At 37.5% G+C, this 20,204-nt stretch overlaps 1 protein-coding gene across 14 annotated transcripts in view; it reads left to right on the top strand.

Moving 5' to 3' along the window:
* The window catches only part of KLHL13 (kelch like family member 13), an 84,551-nt gene that overhangs the window by 55,127 nt on the left and 9,220 nt on the right, over nucleotides 1–20,204 (top strand). For all 14 annotated transcript variants that reach the window (XM_055727402.1, XM_055727397.1, XM_055727406.1 and 11 more), the window contains 4 exons: nucleotides 8,109–8,250; nucleotides 9,781–9,913; nucleotides 10,177–10,373; nucleotides 17,354–18,149. In XM_055727402.1, coding sequence (XP_055583377.1) covers nucleotides 8,109–8,250; nucleotides 9,781–9,913; nucleotides 10,177–10,373; nucleotides 17,354–18,149 — 1,268 coding nt within the window. The remainder of the gene's footprint in view (nucleotides 1–8,108; nucleotides 8,251–9,780; nucleotides 9,914–10,176; nucleotides 10,374–17,353; nucleotides 18,150–20,204) is intronic.

The following is a 20,204-nucleotide window of genomic DNA, read 5'->3' as shown; positions in this document are numbered from 1 at the left end:
ATGGTGGGAATATCCTAATTTCTGTGGTGTTCTCCTTTCCACCTGGATCCATTGGCGCTTGGAACAGTGGTCGTGTCTTCAATCATCCGAGTGTTTCTAGTAGCTGTCATCATTTCTGCTGACATTCTGCTTGGCAGAACCTTTTTGTCAAGATGGGGATTGTGTTGAAGTTCAAAGAGACTTTTTTTTTTTTTTTTAGGTACAGTCAAAGGCTTGACACTTACACACTAGTCTCCAGAACTTTGCTTCTAGAGTAGCTTAAGTAGCTTAGTTACAACCTAGCTCTGGCCGAACAAGGTTCGGTGTCCCTGTCCATCAGGTCGGTTTGTATATGTTGTTTCTCTTGTGGCTTTACTACTTTTGGTGGTTGTGCCTGCAGAGCTGCTCAGGGCTATACAGCTTCGGAACTTGATTTCCCCTTGATTTCCCCTTTAGACACCTTGTTAAGCTGATCATTGCAGTGAGCATCTCATGCTGTCGCTGTGTCCACACAGCATTTAAAGTTGGCAAAATACCTGCCTCTGCTTGCTGCCCATCAGCACGTGTCCAGAAACAATCTTTGATGTTCCCTGCTGATTTGGGGGGTTTGGAAGGCCTATATCCTCCTCTCCTGCTGTCCTTGGCCAGAGACTTGTGGAAGTAATATGCCACTTCACACTGATTTGCTCTGCTGTATAGAGCCTGGTTTTCACAGAACGCCCTTAGAGGACAGGTGGAAAATGGATATGGGAATGCCTTTCTCCTGGAGTGGAGATACAGAAGAGCTCGGTATCAAGTTACTAAACAAATGTGTAAATATTCTGCTGTTACTGCTGTCCTTAATCTATAAACAAGGTCAGGTATAAAAAGTGAGATATTAAAATATGAAGATCAGAGCATTGCCCCAGGTGAGCAGTGTTCTGCAGTAGCTGCTGTAGCTACTTTTGAAAATCACACCCACCGTAGTTAAAATGCAATGTTAATTCACTTGGGGTAAAGGTTTGCAAACTTGTGGTGGCCCCTTTCAAGTGAACAGTATTAAAATGGTGTTTTGAAGAAATGCAGTAACCTGATAAATGCAAAGTGTTTATAGTTATGTTATCGGCAGCTAGTTCATTTTTAGAAATGCAGCCTTTAAATTGTTCTGTAAAAACGGTGAGATCTGAAGCTGATAGCATGGGACTAGTGGTTAGAACAAGAAAGGAAAAAAAGGCATGGTTGCTGCTGCTGATGCTTTGCATCACAAAGACATACACACAAAGCGATTTAGGTCCTGCCTTCCCAGGGCTGCTGTTGCATTCATCCTGCTTTGAGATCTGTAACAGCAGCCTGTGTCAGTACCTGTGTGCTGCCAAAGCCAGAACTGAAGTTTGCTGAACATGTTGGTTAAGGGGGGAGTTAACTTGCTCTGTCAACCTGTTGGAACAAAAATATTTTGTCTTTGTGTTCTAGCTGGAGTCACGTATCTATTTTAAAATGTAAAATTGCATTTTCTATAGAAACTTTTGCTGTATTATTATAATAAGGAACCATTAAAAATTATAAAACTATCTAGTTTTACTGGGCTACTAATATATACTACAGAGGAATGAAGTTAGAAACTCCTGTTAAAAAATGGTAATAAAAAGATGAGATGTTATTTTAGGGGAAGACAAGTGTAAAAGTAACTTCTTTGCCAGAATAAAGGATTTCCTGAAATTGCGTGGGTGGAAGATAAAGAATGGAAGAAATATGAAATACCATGATTGTGTAATTTTTTAATCTAAATTATATTAATATTTGAATTTCTTAATAGAAGCATTATGAGATTTTCTTTTATACAATGCTGCCATATCAGTTATGCTTATTGAGCTCCTAGGTGGCCATGTAATTTGTTGGGGAATTCCTAAATTCATTACTCACGAAGCTGGAACATCTGTTCATAATGGGAAGACAGTAAGGCAGTCAATACTTAAATTATTTTTTGGCAGACTAAGCATACTAAAATACTTTTTGGCAGATTATGCATACAAAGTAAAGAATTACTCTATCTAATAGCAAATGAAAGTTTTTCATTGTATTTCAGTGGCCTTTTCATTAATAGGTTCATTAGCAAATCACATGCATAGCTGGATGTATAGGGATAGCCCTGTAATATACCAGATTATTTTGATAGATCATAAAATAGCAAAGACTTGTCTTGTAATAAGAATATCTTTGTATGAAATTGAAACCTGGTTCTTTGTCTGCTGATAAATACCAGAGTACTGGCACATGCCAGGAGTGATTGCTGAAGATGCCATTTACCAGTGACCAGAACACTTGCAGTCATGGTTCATTGAACAGTAATTTGACAGAGAAAATAAGGTTATAATCCTTTCAAAAACAAGCTATTGAGCTTCACCAAATTAAGAATTCACTATCTGGCCAACATGGCTTTGGCAAGCTTAAACTGAGTTATGTAAAGACTGTGGGTTTTAAATAAATCGGAGAACATGCACTCTAAAATATCTGTAGCTGTAGGCTGATCTCCTTACTTTGTTTTCAAAGACTCTGCACTATGCTCTGACAAACAGATCAATGGTTTACTGATGTAAATGAACAAATCCCCAATAACGCGCGTAGTTGCTGTGTTTCTGTTGCACCAGACTGAGTTCAGCTACTTCTGAAGAAAACACAGTAACAGCGTATTGTTATATTTCATTCATGCCACTGAGCTCTATACAAAATGGCAACTCCATAATTTGAATATTCTAGCTGAGAGTAAAACTTGTCACAGTTTCCACAGACCCCTGCTTATCACGGGTCACCTGGGTGCCTCCGAACTGTTTTAACAGGTTAGTATTTGCTAAGTGCTTTGGGAAGCAGTTTGCCTCTCTGAGTCCTGTTGTAACTCCAGCCACTTAAAAAGTATTTGTCAGTATGTGCTGGAAAGTTCCAGTACTTGTAAAGCCTATTTTGAAGGAAGGTACAAATAGCAATTATGCTAGAGATGTGGGCAGCTATGTTTGCCAGCAAGCCTTCAGCTAAGGATTGAGTAAATTTCAGGTTCTGGTTCAGGCTTACAGGGTCTTGTGTCCTGTCCTGGTCACAGAGTTAGTGGCTCTTCCCCTATATCCGTATTTCAGTTTCTCCTTTAAAGTCGGTTCACGGTTTCCATAATTCCCTGTAAGTAATCTATAGAGATTGCATACAGAATTGGGAGCACTTACGGACAGAAGTCTTGTAAATACTTTGATCACTCTGTGTGTTTTCAAATTGCTTATTTAGTGTTCTCCTGGAATACTAAGCTCCTTAATGTTTGTGTCAGTCTAGATCCCCAGTTGTGCCATTTCTCTGTGTGCAGGGGCCAGCAATTAAACCTAGAAACTCATGAAGATCCATTGAGATGATTTCCAACCTTCTTTTCATTAACAGAAGTCAGCTGCTCTTGTTATCCCACCATATTTTGTCCTGCTTTGCAACAAGATTTAGGGAATTATATACCTGATAATATTTAAAATCCGTTGAACTTGTATCTTTCCAGTTAATTAAATATTAAATAATGTTACTGAACCATTCCAATTCGAACTCTGTTTCCTCTGCTGGGGTGGTGCATAGCTATGGTTTTCCTCTGCCTGTGCGATGGAAAAAAAAAAACCCACCCAAACAAAAAAGCCTCAGAACATTCAAACCCCAGAAAGTCAGTGTAGCTTCACATTAGCTTGGCAGGACTCTGGAACTATTGTCATATTTTTTGTCATAGCTCAACATTTGGCTTAGAGTCTTCTTTCTAGTTCTAAAGTAACTGCTAATTGCATAGATTGTCAAAGAGTGTGTTCAGGTACCTTTTAGTAGATGAACAAGATTAAAAATATCTCCAGAGAGAAAATGGTTCTAGTGGGCAGTCACCTAAAGACAGAAAACTTAACATCTCTGTAAAAAGCAAAGCTATCTTCCTTCAGCACTGACAGGAATGCAGAAAATGGATATATAAGTAATATCTATATAATGCATACTCCGTATTTCATCGCTACTGAATTAACACTTGGAAGTACTTGGAGGTTTAACTCGGAGTAATGCGAGAAGCACATTTGGTTCCAGTAGCTAGGAAAAAACCTGTGCTGTGCATGAAAGAATCAACATAAGGTTGGGAGGAAGATTCTGACTGACAGCTTATTCTGTGATAGCAACTAATTAACCTCTGTCCCCTGAACGGCGAGTCGCTGCTTCCCAGAGGTTGCAGAGTCCAGCAGCTCCTCCGCCTTGCTGTTGTGGTGTTAATACTCATTTCATGCTACACTCCGACGTTCCGTTGTTCCTGACACTGTAATGCTCAACCCCCTCCAGTCCAGGTGTATACGTTGAAAGCGGTGTCAGCACCCACATCTAAAGCAACTTGTGAATTATCATCGCTACATGTTATTGTAGTTTTAGCAGTCTCCTCCAACTTCTTTTAACCCTGGTTAAAAATGCTGCTGCTGCACTTCTTGCTTAATGATTTCTATGATCAGAACAATGAAATTAATTAGAAAATGAAATAGCTTTCTTCTTTGGTAGTGTGTTTAATTGTGGTATGCTGTATTTACAATACAGTAAAAAAATATCAATATGTTTACATTCATTATTACCTAATTATAGTGCTTAGCAGACCTATGTTAATGAATGTAAATAATGCTTTTGGTAAGTGTCCAAACAAGACAGATGTACTTACTATGTTTTTGTTGGGAATTTGGTTGGATACAAAGCATGTTACCCGTCTGTTCTGGCTGTGAATGGCAGAGTTATTTCTGAATATTCGCTTTACAGATCTCCAAACAGAAGTTTAAATAGTACTATATTTAAGTTACTTAAACTGATTAGTTTAAAATTTCTTTGCAGAGTACTTTTTAATTACTGTCATTGTATATGATACAGTGCTTGGGTTTTGCTGGTTCTTTGTCCGTTGGTATCAGTGCAACCCATAAGAGCTCTTGCGTTTTCGCATTGTCTTACAAAGTCAGGTTTCTCTTGTTGTGCGAAGATAAATCCTGAAACTGGTACAAAGCCAATGACAAATTCATAATTTCTGGTCTCTCCGGGAGTGCTCTTTCCTTCTCGATGAATGTCACAAGACTGGGATTCGGGGGATCAGTGTGCTGTTGCCCAGTCTTAATGCTGACTGTCATTGTAACTTCTGCCAAAACCAGCTCCTGAAGGTCACTTTCTGCATAATGGGAGAGGGTGCTTGGCCTTCCGAAACTGTAAAGCTGCAGGTAAAAAAGGTGGTGTAGTGAAAAAGAAAGTTAAACCGAAACAAGAAAATGTACCCCCACAAAAAACCAAAAACCTGCCAAACAAACAAAAGGAACCCAAACAAAAAAAACCAAAACAAAACCTTTTTTTTTAATCGTTGTTTAGATATAAAGCAAAACCCAGAACAGGAATAACATAATCTTCTTATCTTTAAATACATGTATTCTCATAGAGTCATATGCTGCCACGTTAAGGTTTGAGACTAGAACTGTAGCATTTATATTCTGGTGTATTTTTATAATATGTAAGGTTGCAATTTTTAATGTCTAATTTGCATATGCAAGTTTCTGTACATATATAACAGCAAATTTGCAAGAGAGTGAAAATCTTCTGCAGAAGAGTGTCAGGTTGTGAGCGGCTGAGCTTGTATGTGTGATACAGGTATTGGACGACTCCCCATTATGTATTGAAAATCAGGCAGGGCAAGTAACTGTTTATAGCCACACTTGGCATGTCTAATGCCTACTTTTAAGTATTGCAAATTATTTTGAAATACATCATATCCTCTCTGTTGGCTGTGTAATTAGAACAAGGCGCCTCGTGCTGGAGAGGACCTCTTTGGACAAAGCTTGGGAAGGTGTACGTAACGTCCCGTTCAGAAAAACGCTTCTGTTATCACTGCCATTCTTGGAACAAATGAATCGTGGTCAAGGTCTTTGCCTTCATTTGTAAAACTTATGAATTATGCTGGCTGTTAAGAAACAAAGTAGCATCTTGTAGGTGGCAAACATGGTAAATAGCCCACTCCAAACAACCAAGAAGGCTGGTTTACTTGTACGTTTCTTTTCCTAAGGGTTTTGACTGATGCATACATCTTCTGTTTTCCTCCAAGTTTAGGAAAAGTATTTTAAACCACTTCGTATAATGGCTATCTGATCTGACATTTCAGTAAGATCTTTCAAGAGCAAATAGTCAGATTTATGCTAGTTGTCTCTGTGGTTCTTTCCCACCCACGCTTGCAAGTCTCCCCACATTATTTTATATTTCTTCTTAGAAAGATATGTACAAATTTAGAGGCTGAGTGTCTTTTGAAATTATGCTAGCCTTTTCCCTTGATATGATTGTATTAAAACTAAACCAACAAACAAAAACCCACACGTGTGCGCATGTGTGCACAAAATGAAAACAAACCCAGAACACCCTAGAACAAAGTGAACAACATAATTTTGGGTCATGAGCTAGCAGCTGCTTTGCTGCTGTCTTACATCGTTATATGCAGTTGTTGAATGCCAAAGATAAGTTTTGGAGAGCACTTTTTGAAGGTATACCCTGTCAAACTTTATTTAAATTGCACTCCGGATTTGCTCTATAAAATAGAGATAATTGTTTCAAAAATGACACAATTCTTGCATGCTGCAGTACATCCACATTTATTAATTCTTTCAAATGTCTTGAGTATTGGGTTGCTGCGTTAGAAGTCAAAGCTATTTTGATGTACCCTTGTTCCTACAATCTGTCATCATGTCTGTGTGCATAAAACCTCACTGTTTCAAACCCATGTACGCTGTTGAATGGTGAATTTGTTTTGAATATGTTTTTGTAGCTGACCTTATGTACTCATGGGTTTGAACAAGGCATATCGGCACTATCAGGGTAACACGTGAGTTTCAGAAACTGTTCTACATAGTCCATGTACCCAAAGAAGGTGGTGGTAAATTAGTTTTTAAAAATGAACAAAACTTTTTTGGGGGGAAAAAATATATTTTTCATCTGCAGATTCCCAATTTGTTTATGCATAGTGATTGCAATTAAAATTGGAGGGGAGGGGGAGGAATTTAAGCACATTGTTGTCACTTATTTAAAGTAATTTCTGAAACTGGCTTGGAGGCCAATGTTTTAAGCTGCACATTTAAAATTTGGAAAACTTCTTTTGTCTGAGATTTGCAGCAATTATGTCAAACTGCTATGAATCTTGTTTCAAACATGGATTCTTTATTAATAATGAAGATGCCTTCATCTGAGGGTTAACAGCTTGTTTGCTAATTAATATTGTGTATATATGCATTATACCCCTATGCATGCTAATAGGTAGTACATTAGAGCACAGAAATTACAGGAACTAGTTATTGTTAATATTTCTGGAGATGAAATTTATTTACATTTTGTATTAATTACAGGTTAGGGTAGTTAGAATCTCATATGCATATCTTTTTATGTAAACTTAATTTACATTTCAGGATTAAAATGGAAAGCTAATAATAATGCAGTAATTCTTTAACAGTTCTACCTGAAATTAGCTCTTCCTATCTAGATTTGGACACTAATTGCTTGGAATCAAAACCATAAGTATTGACTTCATACTACTAAATATTAAATTACAATTATTAATTGGTCACCTGCAATAGTAAAATATTGGGTATCGTGTCCTTCTAGTTGTGTGTTTCTAAAGGTAGCTTGAAGTTACAGCTTGACTCTCCATTATGTATATTTTCTATTATATTCATACTTGAGCCAAGATAATGCAAGCCGTAAGAATGAGATTACTGAATTTTAATACTACACTGAAGAGTTTCAGTCTTTGAGCTTTCCTTGGCAATCTGGTAAGATACTTGATTTTGAAAACTGAATGAAACTCCTGCAAGTATCCTATGATACTGGAAGCACAGTGTCTTAATCGGGGAGGTAGGGGTGGAAGGCAAAAAAAATATTTGCTGAAAATGAAGTTTTTGAAGTTACGCTATTCTAGAGACTGTTAATGCTTTGTTTTCTTTAGATTAGCTGAAGGGGATGACTAAGGACTGATTCTGTCACCTGCTGATTTTTAACCTGTAGCCTCTATGCTGTTACATTTCATCCCAGGAGACTGGTTTTAGTACACAAGAGCACTGAATGAAAATTAGTTTGGTCTTAAGGTTTCTTTGTTCTAATCTTCTTAGATCTCTGGTGGAAGAGGAGGATCCTCATATGAAAGTGTCTCTTGGTAGCAGCGATATGGGCGTCTCTGCCCATCTACAGTCTTCGAAGACAGGGACCACAAGATTTTTCACCAGCAATACTCACAGTTCTGTGGTATTACAGGTAACTAAATATTCTTGTGTCGTCATTGATCTGTATTGAGAATTCTGGCTGCTCTAAATAATGCCTCTGCTCAACAGACCTTATCAAGCTAGTAATTCCTAAAAAGCCTCAAAAAAATGCACGTTAGTGTGCTGTGCTGACAATGCCCACAAGCATGCATGGCTTCTAACTTTTTCTGCCAGTTAACAGTTCAACTTTTAGCAACAACTTGGAAAAAAACCTCTGGCCTTTTCCTTGGGTTGTATTCTTGTCCACTCTCAATTTCTAAAAGGTAGTATCATTTAAACTGTGAAGTGACAGCTGTATAAAAGAAGTGCACTTGAATATAATCATGTAATTATGTTAGGCGAACACTTGTACCGGTGCCTGCGTGAAAGCTGCCTTAGGGATGTGATGAGGAGAGCTTCCTGTTCCTTCTTCAGTGCCCTAAGATGGCAAAGCCCTGCCAGGTTTGGTAGATTGAAAATTTGGTAGAATGGAGAACTGGTAGGTTGTAAAGCCTTATTTGTATGAACTACAGATAAGTTGTTTGGATCGTTGAAATACATTAGTTTTATATAATCCTGTGTTTGGCTTCTGATTTATTAGAGCTCATACTCATTTTTTTCATTTGCACTCTGTTCTTTTCTGTGCAACAAATTTGAATGTTCATTTCTACTTACATTTGCAGTTTTAAAAATACAGCCTTGCTTTTAAGGTACCTTAAGTTTTAAACCATGCGGGCTGATGCCAAGATTTCTGTAAGTGTTAAATGTATAAAGACAATATTTACATCCCTGTTAGTATTAGAAAAACATCAGACATGCCTGGTTGAAGGGAATTGGTTTATATTTGAGCTTCTGTTCCGCAGTGCATGAAGGGGGTGAGTATTTCACCCATCCTCCAGTATCCTCAGCTGGGCATATGTTTAGAGGAAAATCTTTCTCTAGGATGCTGTTGTGGATGACTTTTTTGTTACAGTTAGCCATTGTAAGTAAGTCAGAGAAGGTCAGATATAGAATGTTAGCTTATTTTGGAGTTCTTGCTGTGTAAACTTCGGTAATAAATTTGATAATTGTGAACCAGGCGACAGCTTTCCTTTCAGGCTGCAGTATTTTGCAGCTTCTTAGCACTTAAACTGGTGTGGAACAGAATTATATCTAGAATATACATTTGTCTGAAAAGGGTAGGTCCAAAAAAGTTATCAGTCTGACCTACCTGAAGCATTTGCTGGAGCTCAAGCTTACAAAACAAACTCCTTCCTTAAAATAACTTCATTAGTGGAAGAAAGCTACTTTCTAAGGCCCACTGTACTTCGAGTTCTTAAGCCATTACTGGAAAGTAATAATTATGCTGCTTGTTTTTCAATGGATAATTGTCATTGAATATGCTAGAGATAATGGTTGTAAGATGACAAATTATTTCTTAGTGACTTTTTGGAACTACAGTACATATGTACATGAAAGTAAATACTTATGTAAATAAGGGAAAAGAAATAATTTCCTATTCCCAAATCAAATGGATGCTTCGCATTGTGCTTTTTTCTTGCAGGGTTTTGACCAGCTGCGAGTGGAAGGTTTGCTTTGTGATGTGACGCTTGTTCCAGGAGATGGTGACGAAGTGTTTCCTGTGCACAGAGCGATGATGGCTTCTGCAAGTGATTACTTCAAGGCCATGTTCACAGGTGGTGTTTCTGTTAGTCATGCATACTGCTATCTCCAAATTGTCATAGTTTGGTCACTCAGACACATGTCCAGTAAAACACTTGATTCACAGTTTGAATCGGCCCAGGACTACAAACAACTCCGTGTTGTTGTGCTCTCTCTGCTTTTGCATCTGTTTTTTCAAGTTAAATTTTAAAGCTCTATTTTAATTTTATATAAGTTTATGAAATTATTTCAACCCAATCAAAATGATCATACAAACTTACCTACCTGTCTCTTTCAGGAGGAATGAAGGAACAGGATTTAATGTGCATTAAGCTTCATGGTGTGAACAAAATAGGCCTAAAGAAGATCATTGATTTCATTTATACTGCAAAACTTTCCCTTAACATGGACAACCTTCAGGACACTCTGGAAGCTGCCAGTTTTTTGCAGATTTTACCTGTTTTGGATTTCTGTAAAGTGTTTCTTATCTCTGGGGTAAGACTTACGACTTGTTTCATGCTTACAACGATTAAGGCTTCTGTGTGTTGTTTTTCCTTTTATAACAACAATGACTATGTAATAGTCAACGTTAAGTCCAAAACTTGCCATTATTCATAATTTGGATTCACAGAGAAAAAGTTTGCTTTGTAGTTATCTTGAAAATCTTTTTTTCCCTATTATGTACAGTGTGAGTTTGATATAAATGTTATACCATGTTAAAATTCTTCTAATTCCTAAGTGTATTGCAGTGATGATAGCAGCAATGATAATCATAGTTCCCACATTCATTACTGGATTTTTTTAGTTCATGCCCTCGCACTCTGTATCTTTCCATAAGAAAGCTACTTGGCGAGTTAAACTGAAAACAAATAATAAAGAGCAAGCTGCTGTTGCTGTCTGTTAATACACTTTCTCGAAAACTTTTTGTTTAGAGGAATGAAGCCCACAATTGTAGTGATTGTCACAGAGACCATTACATCCTCTTTGTAAACCAGTGAACTTGGTCACAGTCCTTTAGAATAATGTATCCTCTAAAAGGATTACTAAAAGGGACGTTAGAGAAATGTTGGTTATGTGAGAGAAGAGCTACAAGGATTTTGTGTCGATTGCCATATTTTGCTAGAACTAAAAATAGCTTTGAATGCCTACTGGGAAACATTTTTTCACAATCTCAAAAATAAGTGCTTTTGTAAGGAGGGGACAGCCTCTCCTACCAGTAGTGGTTGGTCAAGAGAGGAATACTTATGTAGCATGGTTGCTTTTGTGCAATTGGAACAAATAAAAAGTTTGCCCTGCAAAGCAGTACACTGTAGTTCCAACGTAGTACAGTCTATTTATGGTTTAGAGTTGCCCTGCTGATTTTTATTTATTATAGAGATTAAATTCTCACATCTTGAACCCGCTCTTGGCAGGGGGTCTGCTTTGATAACAACCTTTTTTGCTCCTCCTTTCTTTCCCTTCTGTTTTTCAGACTTGGTATCCGGTTTTGTTTTGAGGCTGTGCTTTGGAGAATGCCATGCTCCCTTCCAGTTGAATGTCAAATAGTTTTGCAGTTTTCTCTGTATTAAAAACACATTTCTGTTTTTTTGCAAAAACAAGAGAGCTGTTACAGATTCAGCTTGTGAAGTGGTAACTGGCTTCTTGTGTAAGGCTTTTCCTGGGTGGGAAAACTAATGTGAGATGTGACATGAAAACACTTCTTCTGGCTCCAACCTCTCGTTAAAAGCATTGAATTTATATTCCTCTGTTTAATCTTGTTTATTAAGGATAGCTTGGCTACACGTTCAGTCAGCTTGGGTTATTATTCAGAGGTTTTATTTGTTGAACATCCTTTCCTTCTTAAATCTTAGGTATCAGAGGTTTCAGCGTCGCACTGCATGACTGCACTCATTTTACTGTTAACTTACTGCAAACATTTTGTTTCATAGTTATTTCTATAGTAAAAACAGTGCAATCTCAGAATATGGGTGCAGTTATCTAACTTAAACACAGTGTATAAGCAATGCCAATATATGATGCTTCCATACTTTCCCTAGTCCTTGCCTTGTCTTGTATTTATATAACTCTTTGTCCCGCCAGCAATAAGGAGCACGTGCTTGGTGGGGTGGCAGAATGAGTGCTGTTATGAGCTGTCCTATCAAAGCAGTTCTGCCTAGAGAGATACTTGGGCATTATTTCTGATGTTGCGTGGCGGTTTTCTGATGTTAATTGCTTATATACTTGACTAGAAATCTTACTTTACCTGTAACAAGGAAATTGATGTGTTTTACATGAATTATAATATTATTTGGGATTTGGCTTTTTGATAGTCTGTAATGAGAAGTAAAGAAGCAGGAATTCCTATTGCTCCTCATAGTACGAGCTCAGAGATGTGACCTCACAAATGAAGACGGGAACTGGGATTTATGTAAGCAAGAGGACTCCAAGCTGCTAATAACAGCAATCTGTTTCATAAGCAAAGTGTTAGAAGCTCTATAACGCTACTGTTTTGCTTTCAATTTTGGCATATAATTGACCAGTTCTCTGAGAATGTTGTGATAAGAGTATTAAGATTAAATGAAACATTAAATCCCACACTGCCTGTTTTATGTTGCTCAGGGTTGGTGGTGTGTTTGTTTTTTTTACCTTCCAAAACGATGCAGTCTGCCTCTCTCCGGGGTTGACGTTGCTATAAATGCCAACTTGGAAAAAGGTCTCAGTGTTCTTTTGAATCAGGGGTATGGAGTGGCCTCCCTTTGATGGGTGGTGAGCCCCAGGGATGCTCTGTTGCCCTTTTCCCTTTCTGGGTAGGGCAGGGCAGCTGCTTGTTTATTTTTCTTTCTTGGGGAAAGAGCTTCTTTCATCTTAAATCTTGTTATTTCAAAGAATTTTTTTCATTGTTTAAAGTGCTTGTTTTCTGAAGATTCCTTCACTTACAGTGACTCAGTCATTGTTTTTATTTAAGTGAGAAATGTCTTGTTTGATACTACATTTTGAAAGAATCCAGAAGACTTCATTCATTTTTTTAATTGAATTTCTTCTCTGAAATACTTCATTCATACCGATGATGTTGTCCCCTTAGATGATCATCATATAACTGTAGAGGAAGTACAAAACTAAGTTTGTGCTGTCAGTCTAGTTACGTTCTCAGCATCCTTGTATAAATATGAATGAACTTTTGAGTGCACTTACTTTGAACTGACTTGAATTTGTTGGAACAAGTACCAGAGGTGGTGAGCGAATGGGGTTTTTTTGCTTTTTTAATTACCGTGTCTTAGTTTTACAAAGATTATTCCCCATTATACTAGCTTTGCTCCATTTTTGAAGGAGCATTTCTGTAATTTAAATGAATTTTCTGAGGAAGTCTTGTGCTTATTTCTACTGAAATTAGCTGAGAGCAGCATCTGAGAGCTGATGTAACCATTCCCAGTCAAATACTTAATTGTATTTGAATTGTCTAGGGAGTCCATTATTAAAGAGATTATAGAAGTCAGTTTATGTAAAGCATAATGCAACTGTGTTACTTCATAAGAGGATATTGGAAATACTTACAAAGGAAAGCGTAAGTTTAAGGAAACAGCTTAATTTCTGGAAAAAAAGTGAGACCTTCATAGAATGGTTATATGTTGGAGCTGACTTCTAAGCGTTCTATTTGTTCTGTATTTACTCCTGTCAAATAGCCCATTGCTCTCATAACGTTTGCTCTACAGCCAGATTCCCTGCAAATACTGGAATGTAAGATGTTTTCAGTCTTACTTTTAAATATTTATAGCTATACAATAGACTAGGACTACTCCCAGGTTCACATCTAAATGAGCCATAATGTAATTAAAATGAATAAAAATGCCGTGGCAATGTTTTCAAGTAGCGAGTGCTAGAGAACGCACAATAATGTTTTTGCAAAAGTATCAGCAGTGTACAAAATGGAGAAGGGTGGGAAACCTAGTCAAGTAAATGACAGCACTCGGGGGAAAATCACAGGGTAATGGGGAAGGGGATGTTATAGTGTCATTAAAGACAGCATTCCAAAACACTGAAAACTAACGTCTTGGCTGTACCTGTCATATAGCTGCTTAAGAAAATTGTATTCCTTCTATAATACAGTGCTTTACACTTTTGTAACAACTACCAAGTTGTCAGATGTTAAGGTCTCAATATTTGGAAGGTCCTGTCTTGTCACAAGAACTTGGTTAACTGGGGATGGAGCAAGATGGTGTCAGTTCTGCGGGAGCGTGGGATCTAAAGCCGGGGCCAGCTCTGCCAGCCCCCAGAATCTCACCTGTTCTAATGTGGGTGTACGATTGATTCTGTTTTCTGAGCCGGTCAAATTTCCGTGCTGCTATTTCTAGACTTCTGTATACGGGAGCCCACAGAAAAACTGAGGATTTAATGCAAGCTCTTTTAAACTCAGACCCTTTGAAACACCATGTTAAGTGCTTCAATGTCTAACACTCATTGAAACAAAAGAAGGTCAGACGCCTAAATGTTTTGTGGTACTGGGCTTGAGGACCTGATTTTTCTGTGCATGTTATTTCTCCCGAGTTGTTCTCCAGGGTTCTCACACTTGCAGTCATTTTGCTTTGTGTCCAGTTTTATATTACTTTATAGTCAGTTAAGTTTTTACCAGAACTTGGGAAGAGATTGCTTCAAAGTTTCAAAGAATTGTCAGCTGCTTTCTCAAGAAAGTGCTTTGGTTTTTGCGTTTGGTTTTTCAGGCTGTGCTTGATTTGCCCTTTTTTTGAAAAGCTTTTTAGTATTTTCTGGAACTTTTACTTCTGCTTTGTAATGAGCAATTACAATAAATAGTGTGAATAAGCAGCTCTGCTCAATAGTCAAAGCCCAGGTAAAATGGGGTTTATTTAGAATTCCTGACTTTGTAAGAAGTTGCTTAGCTCTTTGACCCATTACAGCTTTTAGCTCTTTCTAGCTCTTTCTGTGTGAGTATCTTTACTAGTTACTGGATTCACTGTACGGCCAGTCTTACATTTTTGTTTCATATATCCATTCCTTCTGTTCACTTCAGTGGGATTTCCAGAAGTAGCAGTTCCTTCTGTTTGTTGACGAGCTCCTGGTTGACTTCCATTGAAAACCATTTCTGAGCCTCTCATAAGTACCATAGCATAAGTCAAACTAGCTGGTTTTTTTGGAAATCAGTTGAGTAACTTACGTATTTAAGTGTTTAAATAGAGTTATTGTACTTCAATGCTACCCAATTTTGAATATTTCAGTAGGAGTAACTATCACTTCATTCTGAAGGGTTGCTTTTTGGCTCAGGACTTAAGAATCTCTAGAGTACATATTTTTATGACTGAAATCTTTGCAAAGAAATTTAGCCTCATACATTGATTGTTATCTTTAGCGCAGAGTACAACAGGTAATAGTACTTTTGCCAAGGAAAGTAAACTTTAAGGAAATGTTTGATATGGTACCCTGATTTGAAGTGAGTGGAATTTTTTTTAGTGAGCCAAAGTGCACAATTTCATAAGCATATTGGGGAGTACTTGCAATCGTAGCATGAAAAAACCCAGCAACCAGCCAACCCCGAGTGCAGTACAATCCGAGTGGATTAATTAAGGCAGTATAAGGTAAATTTTCTGAGAATTAGGGGGTGACTGAAAACTGCTGGTGTCTGGTTCATCAGTCATGAACAGTGTGTGATGTGTCTATAAATTTCTCAAATGTAAGCGTTCCAAGAATGCATTCAACTGCATAGATTTACAGTGTAACGTGATTCTGGTAATACATCAGCTAGATGCGTGCGTGGTGGGCACTTGATAACTGGCATGTATTCTGCAGTAGGTCTAAATACTTCATTGCAACCTGAACACCATGTACCAGCTATACATGATCTGTACCTTTTTTGCTTTGATCTTTTACTTCAAGCATGCCTTCTTTGTATTCAGTATCTTTCCGTCTGCTTACCTTGATGTGGAGAAAGTTCCGCATCTCTGCAGTTTGATGCCAGTAAATGTATTCCAAAGTAATTTTTAAATACAATGACTGTAGAGCAAGAATTAAGATTTGTGTTATACTGCAAGTCAGCTGTTTATTAGAGTGGTTTTTTTCCATGGCTTTATTTTTATTATACAACTTGAAAGAAATTTTACAAGTCAGAATGTTTTATTTAATTTACTTAATTTAAGGTATGCTGTTACTTCCATTATGCAATTAATTTCTGCAAAATAAAAATCCTAGAAGGAAATTTATCGAAATTATTTTGATGCTGATTCTCAAAAACGGTCTAAAGAAGAAAAAAGATGTTTCTTAACATCATCAGAGCATGTTTTATAGGTCACTGCTAGCTGATGTGATTATATTTTGATATAAGCAATGTGGACTGTCTTGTAATACAAACATAATTTCCATGTGTATATTGTATGGATATTTTTATAATAGAACTCCTGAGAGTGTGCCAGGCATTCCTTATAGATAGGATCTGATTACAGGATTAGTGTTCCTGGAGATGGAGAAATAGATTCGGAACCTTTGCCCATATGAAGGCATTTGAGGGTGTGTGAATGAAGACTTGGAATGACTGCAGATCTTAACTCTAGGGCAAGTTAGATCAGTTCTAGTGAATTAAAAATGTCTCCTATTCCCATACTCATTAAACTTTTGAATTGTCTAGTATTAAAGGGCAGTGATCAGATTGAGTTATACGGTATTAAAAGCTTGTAATCTCTGTCATGACCAGAAGGTCATTTGAAGGTTTTTGAATTCTTAGGCTGCAGTTAGGTTGTAGTCCTCAATCTTTGTAATCTTTCTTAAAATACCCATGAGATTTGGAATCTTAAATTCTTTTGGCATTATAAATATAATGAGATTCACAAAGTGTATGTGTGTATATATATATTTATATAAACCCACTACATTCTTTTTTTGAAGTGTATTTAATTTTGTGCATGTTCTGCAAGAGCACCACCTTGATTTACTAAAGATCCAATTTTGTTCATTTCTATGGCATGCATTCATGGGATTGAACACTAAATAAATTGTCTGAGATACGCAGTGTTGGAGAGGTAGCCGTGCCATTCTCTTTGGCTGCATTATTACAATATGTTTTTAACGGTGTTAGAGAATGTCTAATGGTGAGACTTGTTTCTGGGTTGTTCTCTGTCACCTTGGGCTGATCACCTCTCTCTTAACTGTATTTTCCACGTCTTCCTTACAAAGATGTTTGCAGAGCTTTTCAAAGATGAATTGCTGTATAATTGCTGTGTATCATCATTGTATAATGTATCTGACATAATTAATATATGCCATCTGCTTGTTACTTGTCTCATTTCTTTCTTCAAAATAAGGAATACATTGGGTCTCCCCTTGCAGTCATGAATATATACATCACGTCAAACATTTATTTGCTCATGTGTAAATCACCTTGAGCACTGCAAAAGGATGAAATATTGCTGAGTCTATAGTATTCATTAAATTCTACATTATCATTTAGATACCAAATTAAGACAGTGTTTTGATTCCTCTTTCTGTTTCCTTAATAGGTTTCGTTGGAAAACTGTGTTGAGGTTGGGCGAATTGCCAACACATACAATCTCACGGAAGTGGATAAATATGTTAATAATTTCATCCTGAAGAACTTCCCTGCATTATTAAGTACTGGTGAATTTGTGAAACTCCCCTTTGAACGTCTTGCCTTTGTGCTTTCAAGTAATAGCCTTAAGCACTGCACTGAACTTGAACTTTTCAAGGCGGCTTGTCGCTGGCTGCGGTATGAGGAGCCTCGGATGGAGTATGCTGCAAAGCTGATGAAGAACATCAGGTTTCCACTGATGACACCCCAGGATCTTATTAATTACGTTCAAACAGTGGACTTCATGAGAACGGACAATACCTGCGTAAACTTGCTTTTGGAAGCCAGCAATTACCAAATGATGCCGTACATGCAGCCAGTGATGCAGTCGGAGAGAACTGCCATTCGGTCGGACAGCACTCACTTGGTGACGTTGGGGGGAGTGCTGAGGCAGCAGCTGGTTGTCAGCAAGGAGTTACGGATGTACGACGAGAAGGCCCACGAATGGAAATCCTTGGCTCCCATGGATGCACCAAGGTACCAGCATGGCATCGCCGTCATCGGGAACTTTCTGTATGTAGTCGGGGGCCAGAGCAATTACGACACGAAAGGAAAGACGGCGGTTGACACGGTCTTTAGGTTTGATCCTCGCTACAACAAGTGGATGCAAGTTGCATCTTTAAATGAGAAGCGCACCTTCTTCCACCTAAGTGCCCTCAAAGGACATTTGTATGCAGTCGGTGGTCGAAATGCAGCGGGTGAGCTAGGTGAGTGCTTCTCCTGCAGCATAGCTTCTTGCCTTGCTTTTTAGGCCTTGAAATACCGTGCTGCCCTGTGAACGGGTGGAGAAGAATCGAGCTGAAGTTGTGGGCGTGCAGCTTCATTCTGGAAATATTGTAAACGCCTAGAGAAATTTGTCTGGATACTGTTAGGAGTTGCTTTTAGAAGGGCTTCCACAAAAAAATTTCCAAATACATGTATCTAGTGTATTGATGCATAATACCAAATGATTTCACCTTTAAATCTGTGTGTGTCTACTTATATAAGTGTGTATATGCATATAAACACAGCTCTCTCTATGTATATATAAAATATCATTACTGAAGCTGAGCAACCAAACCAGCTCTTTTCACTCTTAAGGGATACACGACTGTCTAACTGAAACTCACTGTTGTAAAAGATGCAAATTTTCTGGAATAGTAATTTTGAAATGCTAGAATTTTTTTTGTTTGTTTGGTGGGGTTTTTCGTTTGTTTTTTTTTTTTTTCTTAGTGGGCTAATGACTGAGTGATCTATTTCACTCACAGATCAGTGAGATTCAGATCTCCTGACAGTCTGGATGTTTTAATTACTAAAAATGTTATATTTTGCTTGTGGTCTTGTGACTATGTAGTTAACTTATTTATATGAATGACTCTGTCCTGCTGTCTCCTTTTTTTCTCCCCTTTATAAATGATGATTCATTTTGCTTGACCAAAAAACCCCCACCCCCCTAAAAAAATATCAATTTCAGGGAAATAAGATGGTTGGAAAAAAAGAATAAATACATGTAACTTTTAATTTAACAGAAGTCCGTAGAGGACGGTCCATATTAATGCACTGCATTTTCCAAAGCCATAGTGGCTAGCATTTGCAGTCAGGTCAGAGAGTGTACACTCGATTTAAAATCGAAATGTTACAGTGATTATGCTTGGCATTTTAGCATAGTATTACATCTAAACCAGGTGTAACATTTCATAATTTTGTTTGCTTTCAGCCCAATACTTGACAGTGTCCTGTAAGTTTTTGTGGCAGTATCTCTTGCTGCTAAGGTTTTGCTTTTTAGAAATGCACAAATGTCTTTTAAGTGCTGAGAAACGTGTTTAATTGAAACAATGCAAACCTTGACGTACGCTGTGGCATCTGTAACCTTATTTAATCAATGCATCTCAGTCATTCACATGTAGTTTGTTTCATGATTATATTTCACACTTTCCTAGGAAGCATATAGTACGTTATTTCCACTACACACGACTGGGCTGGGTTTGATAGAAGTTTAAAATACATTCTAATGTTTGGTGAAAAAAGACATTTAAAAATGCCTTCTCTTTCCAAAAAATTTGGGAAACTGTTTTGCAATAACTTGTTTTCCCTAGACAGCCATTTTCTGATGCAGATCCCAAGGTTTTCTGAGTTATTTTAAAGTCATTTCGCCTACCTGAAAATACATTCTAAACCAAGCTTAATACCCTGTAAAATACCAAATGTACAAACTAATATTTATTGCTCTTTAGCCTATCAGAAAACCTGACTTTCTCATTGAGCTATTTTTTAATGGTATGAATTAATAGCAGATAATCAGATTGCTGTCCTTGTGTATTGTACCACCTAAACAGAGTAGGGTTATAAGAATATCAGTGAAAAAGTTGCAAGTCTAACAAAATAAATATGAAATAACTGTCCCTAAGCCAGTGCCACCTGTCTGTAGAGCAGGCTGTAAGCACAGTGTTTTTCTCAAATTAGATCAAGCAGTATCGTTCTGCTGACCTCAGCTCTTCTGCAGCTTTAATTAAAATACAGAATCTTATCACCTGTCTAAAATTCTTCTGTGAAGATATCATTAAAATGCTGCAGCAATTTCCGCACAGACCTGAAAATTGTCATTGGCTCGTTCTGTGGGGAGAGCACTCTATAAATACCAAATATTGTAGCTGTCCAGTGCTTTGATTTGGGGCTTCAGTTTCTTTTCTTGTTAATTGTGAGGCAAGTCACTTTCCATTTTCATGTTTCTTTCATAAACCTTGACAGCCGAGAGATGAAATCCACCTTAAACTTCCCATTCT

The sequence above is a fragment of the Falco cherrug genome, chromosome 15 (assembly GCF_023634085.1).
Source record: "Falco cherrug isolate bFalChe1 chromosome 15, bFalChe1.pri, whole genome shotgun sequence".
Taxonomy (NCBI): Eukaryota; Metazoa; Chordata; class Aves; order Falconiformes; family Falconidae; genus Falco; species Falco cherrug.
The sequence above is the reverse complement of the archived record's forward strand: the minus strand, read 5'-3'. Positions and strand labels throughout refer to the sequence as shown.